This window comes from Coenobita brevimanus, chromosome 79 (genome assembly GCF_032717465.1).
Source record: "Coenobita brevimanus isolate Jiangsu-jjx chromosome 79, ASM3271746v2, whole genome shotgun sequence".
Lineage (NCBI taxonomy): Eukaryota > Metazoa > Arthropoda > Malacostraca > Decapoda > Coenobitidae > Coenobita > Coenobita brevimanus.
Genome location: NC_137032.1, coordinates 9596960 through 9603289, shown reverse-complemented (window position 1 = coordinate 9603289; position 6330 = coordinate 9596960). Strand labels below are relative to the sequence as shown.

At 40.6% G+C, this 6330-nt stretch overlaps 1 protein-coding gene across 1 annotated transcript in view; it reads right to left on the bottom strand.

Moving 5' to 3' along the window:
- Window positions 1–3748: 3748 nt before the first annotated feature.
- LOC145409018 (uncharacterized) overlaps window positions 3749–6330 on the bottom strand; it is a 15764-nt gene continuing 13182 nt past the window's right edge. The window contains exon 3 of the mRNA XM_080279587.1: window positions 3749–3755. Within this exon, the coding sequence (XP_080135713.1) occupies window positions 3749–3755 (7 nt within the window). The remainder of the gene's footprint in view (window positions 3756–6330) is intronic.

Genomic DNA, 6330 nt, shown 5'->3' with positions numbered 1-6330 from the left:
GGATGAATGAAATTAAATCTGTCACCACACTGAAGAGTTTTAATGTACGATGTAAAATAATGGGATGATTTTCTTCTCAGGTATGACTCAGTATTTTAAATAATACTGTTTAATAAGTCATGGCAATAATAATAGTAGCAGTAGTAGTATAATGGGACGTGAACCCGGTGGACTGCAGGTTGATGTTGCCCGTCTCCTGCAGTCCAGCATCCTTCTTTCGAAGGATGGGGGGGGGGGGTGAATGAGGTATGTTTGGAGAAACGGGCAACTATATCCGCGCCACCAAGTGAAAGAATACCTCACCATCACCACACGTAATATTTAATAAATGTAACAGACTGTAAGAAATATTGAGTAGAATGCTACTGTATCTAGAATGCTACTGTAACTACAACTCTCTGGAATTCACTTCCTGGGAGTTGCTTCCCACAAACATTTAATCCACTTCAATTCAAATCCAGTTGTTATAAATATTTTATGAATGGAGGATGCCCTTACGCACATGGACTTAGTTTTTTTCCTTTGTTTTTCCTTCCTCCATTCATTATCTATATAAAAAATAAAAATGTCGCTCCACATAATTATATATCACTGGACTCTCAGGAGCCACGCCACCTCCACTGGACCTATGACGGATAAACATATACTTCTTTTATCCTTGTTGCTTCCAAAGGAAATTTAAAAACTTGGAGGGGTTAATGAAGGATCTATCTAAATATTCCAGTTTTAAAAGTATCTCCTAAACAGAATGAACTTGTCTGGAGACAGCAAGAGTAAACAATAAATATGTCACCAGGTTGTACGAAATTAAAGTGGAGTGATGTAGAATAAAGCATTTAACTTTCATTCGTATTTTTGTACAAATTAATTGTTAGATAAAACATTGGTCTTCCGTAAAGCACTGTATCAAAAATAAAACAATAAAGAGGTAAAAGATAAGTGTTCTGTCCATCGTGAAACACATAATGAACACATTTAACAGGAAATTACTGACAGCATCAGCCTTAAGACAGCAGTACAGGATTTGTGTGTGTGTGTGTGTGTGTGTGTGTGTGTGTGTGTGTGTGTGTGTGTGTGTGTGTGTGTTCAAAGAAGGAATAAATGATTTACTTCTTCACTCCTCGAGGGCTGCCCCAACCTTGATACAATTTTCTGGTGGTCGCAAAAATGTAAAATAAAGCCTGTAATTACGAAGTTTAGTATAAGAAGAACCAAAAAATATCAGCTTAGTTATTTCAGTCGACAGTTGGACCAAAAAAAAGTAAAAAAAAAATAAAAAAGAACAAAGAAATAAAAAGGGATGTAAATGTGTTGAAGGCGTTCTCGCCTTAACTCCATCGGAATAAGGTAACAGGACACACACTGGTTTCAGTGAGATGTACTCTATTGAGATAACTACTTATCCCATTAAAACCCGCAGATCTTAATGTGGGTAAATAGCTATAATCGTTTAGTGGAGGTCAGAATTAAACAGAGAACTCATTGGCCTCATTTAGATGCTGTAGACTTACCGCATGGCGAATATGTTCTGCCCAAAAGACGCCTCACATTATGCATGAGTTGACATCAACCTGTCCTCTGATGCGTGTGAGAACACTGATGATGAGTGACAGGAAGATGCCAGGTGAATGCACAAACGTTGAGAAACACCACTGTTGACAACTGCAGCTATATGACGATCAAAATGAAGTTTGAGAAGATATCATGTGTTTATATGAACCGAAGGAAAAGCTGTGATTAAATTTTACAGTTTTGCCGGTATTCATACCAGGCCTTTAATATTCGGTAAATCTTATCGCAATACAGGATGTTTTTCATCATCATCATCATGATTTTTTTCCCATCTATGGATGGGGTGAAGTAAGGATCAAAAAGTATCAAATGTTGAAGCATGATAGAGGAAGAATTATAAAATCATATTTTTAAAAAGGATTTTTGTGTTGTTAACGATTTCCACGGGTTGAAATTTGACACTGCCATGTGAATTTGACCTTAGATGTATTGCCGCCAAAAATATTGCTTTAATCCCGCGGCTGGCTCACAACCCTTCTACCAAATTTTGTTAAAATCAGATCGAAACTGCGAGTGTTACAGTGTTCACAGACAATGACACACACACACACACACACACACACACACACACACACACACACACACACACACACACACACACACACACACACACACACACACACACACACACACACACACACACACACAGGCACGTGTCGAGCAAAACGTAACACCCACCTAGCTATCGCAAGAGCGTGTGTAAAAACACAAGATGTTTAGTGGAGCTCTTGTCGTCTCTGGGTGTTTCAATACTGGCTTTCAGAAGACAAGAAAATAAATTTTATATTAATAAACAAATATTAAGAATCTCCCAGACAGCACAGCCCCGCCCCATACAATCGGTGTTACGGCCCGTCCATATAATCAGTGAACATCTGTGATTTTGAAATATAATAATGAAAAAATGTTGGTAAATAATACTGGAGATATGATGAACCAAACACCCTCCTTACTTTTAATTTACCGTTTATAGAGTGATACATCACCATGCTTGGAAAGTGATGAGCAGCGTGCCAAGTCTTGACAGATGCACACTGATCACAGGGATGGGTTTCATGGTCGAATATTTCACTCTTCCTTATGCGACTGACCTTTGACTGATTACACTCAAAAGCTATTTCCTTCATCCTTACATAACCCTTAACCCAGTTACCAAGTTTGGTTCAAATCGGATCAACAGCATGTAAGTTGTTTTTGTCACATGACCTTGTCCTTTAATTTACTGCTCTGAAAGTTATAAAAAAAAAAAAAAATCTTCCATGGCTAACCTTCAAGCCTTCCTCCATCATACATCCAGACCGAAACAAAACTGGTTAGGTTAAATGACCAAACCTTTCATCTTGCCTTGGGACCCTGACCTCCTATCGACTGTTTTCAAAATAACATCATTTCACCCATCCCTGTAGTGGTACCGTTGTTGTTGACGACTATCATTCACCCACTTGATGTAGTGCTGCCTATATTTTCCTTCACCTTTATCGTTTTTTGTCTCCCTTCCTCTTCTCCTGCTTCTCTTTATCCGTCCTGTATCTTTTTCGTACCCCTCTTTTCACTTCCGTTGACTCATCACAGAGAGACAAGTCTAATGGCTTCCTGTAGCCCAGGAAACCATTTTTACAGTGCTGGGTAGTAACCGTATAACCAGGTCACGGGGTGAAGTGACTCCTTCTACTGTGCCGCTGTTAAGTGGGTGGAGGCACAAAAGCGGCATCCACCCAAGAACCCAACCTCCACACTGGAAGGGCTCACACTCTTGGATAGGGTAGGTCCAACTTTCCTCAAAGCTTGCTCGCATTTAGGCACGTTTATCCCTCAAGTCTCTACATTACACATATTAATTGCATATTGCTATCACTATTATGTAGTGTGTCATGATATTTTTAGTGCTGTGACACTTGTTACAGAGAAGACCATTACTATGATATCTAATTCAACAAGTTGGAGGTAAGGACAGTAAAGCAAGAAGGTTCTCCCCCACCCACCAAACCCTCCAGTCGGAGCTGGTATGAAAAACATGAGAAGGACCACCATGCAGCATGAAAAAGCTGACATGGAATTTTCATAGGAAAGACTAAAAAGTGGGAAACTATATTCTGTCTTACTATATCTATACACTTCAAGTGTAAGCAAGCTACAATTATCATTAATTGCATAGCATTTCCCTGCTATAGTTTCATCACGATCTGAAATAGAGAAAAACAGTTTACATTATTATTGAGTCATGAAGGTGTTTAGCTGAGGATTTGAAGTGAAGTACTTATCTATGTGATTTTTGAATGTCACCACTGTACTGCAATCAATGACATCCCTGGGCAGTTTATTCCAATTGTTAACAACCCTGTTAAAGAAAAAATGCTTAAGCTTCATCAGACTGGAAATGCTTTCCAATAACTTTATGCCCATTACCTCTAGTATAATTCGAACGATCAATAAAGTACACCCACGAGCAAAAGTTCGCCGACAGTCCCTGCCAGGCATATGTGTCCAAACATAGCCCACAGAGGGCGCAGCGCTCTCCCACCAGAGTGAGGGAGAATGAAGGAGACGGAGAGGGGGAGAAGGAGGGAGGCAACGAGACGGGAGGGAGAGGGAGTCAACAAGACAGCGGAGGAAGAGAGCCTGGTTCGAATCCTCGCAATATTTAATCTTTAAATACATCCCTACGTGTCAAGTGGGGTTGGTGGAGGATTAGTGCCCCTCCCTGTAAAACAATTAACTCTAAGCCCTTGGCCACCCCATTTGGGATACATGGCGTCTGGCAATGGATGGATGGATGGATTATTATTACTATTATTATTATCATAATTATTATTATCATTATTAATATTAATTAATTTATTATTATTATTATTATTATTACTATGTATGGGAAGAACAAGAAAGAAGGACGTAATCCAGCGTTAGCCCTTACAAAAAAGCTGACATCCTTTGTATTTTCTCTGACTAATTCTAGGCGATTTTTCATGTGTGACGGAAGCACTAGTGATGTCCAAAGGCTAAAGGTTTATAAAGTCTACCAACCCATAAACAACGGTTTGAATTTGATCCAGACGATCAGGCCACAAGAAAATCCTCATCGCGTAAGGGATAAGGAAATAAATTTATTTAATCGTGTCAGTTAATGTGAGGGAAGACTGCGAGGTAGGACGTAAACTAAGAGGTGAGGAGGGAAAGAAAGTGACAGAGAGAGAGAGAGAGAGAGAGAGAGAGAGAGAGAGAGAAGGGGGGGAGAGAAGAGGAGTTTGCAAGTAAAACATATATAGTGAAATGCCTAATTAGGTGGAAAGTATTTGTGAATCATATAATTACATAATGCAGGATTGAAAGAAACTGATAATTACACTGTTATGATAATAACTTTACAAGGTATTAAACATCATAATCCTTATTATTTTGATGACGAAAAGGCAGGGTCTGTGCTACATTTTTACATTACTAATGTTACACACATATATTCCATCTCTATTAGACCAGTATTGGCTCGAGGATTTGTGAAGGAATGCTTGGGGCATAAGACAGTTGCTCAGTATGAACCTAAATATAACTAATGATCACTGGCAATGTGTAACATCAACAGCCAAACACGGCATACAGAAAACGGTAATATAATCTTGGGTTAAGTAAATCCACCTTTATTTTACATCTGTGCCATACAGAGTAATGAAAGCCACAGGGACTATCATTACCGTCAGAGTGTTCATAAATAATTGTTGGTAAAGGAAGCATCTACATAGGCCTATCCCTACTCTGTTTGCGATATCAGACGTCATCCATAATGATACTGCGTAAATGCCCGTCCACACTAGCGGACAGTGACTGGCGGGCACGAGTGAGAAGTCAGTCATCGGACAATCTGTGGCAAGTTTGACGGGCAAACAAGCGAACAATCCATGCCCGTTGTTGAGTGAAATCGCCAGACACAGCCCGATTATTTCACTCTCTGGTTTCTTTTCTTTTTCACTAGTCCATCAATTACTGTATTGTGCTATACAGTGCTATTTTTCTCGTACGTACTGTGTTGGCCATTGTCATACCGCACTCAAGGGGTGCTAACTACCTGCTCAGGGACCACCTACTCCTTACATTTTGGACATCACGGTCGTGCCCGACAGACTCTACCTGATGCGGACACAAACCGCCAGTCACTGCCCGCTAGTGTGGACGGGAATTAGGTACAATACTAATTCCCTATCCCAATCACAACAGCTGTAACATCTGACAAACTGTAGGGACGTGTCACAGAATTGCACATTAACAAATAGTCACCATACCCATAGCACAGGGGTACTGAGCCACCCAGTGGAAAGTGTGTCGTGAATTGTTACAAACCATGACGGTCAATTACAACACGTGGCAACGTCATCATAACGTTTCGTTGTCTGACTGTAAAATACCTTATTCTCCATGAAACAATGATTTGCCCAGTCATCACCTTGTGGTCTATCCCTCCCACTGTAGCTCCTGTCTTCTACCAAAGTCCACCACCCCCTAGCTCATTACCCCTCTCCTCTGGCTCCCAGTTCGACCACTGTTGCCCCCAGCCCCTTCCTCACCCACCTCCCTCCTCCTGTCTCCCTGGTCCCCAGCCCCACCCTGCCGCCTCCTGTGGCGCCACCTCCTGTATGTAGTGAACTTGCTTCGATTTCAGAGGTCTACCAATGTCAGGTTCATGGTAGGTAGGATGGGCGTCACGATAATATTCTGTTCATTGATAGCTGTAGGGAAGCTGATAACTATGACTTATATGATGAATTGTTA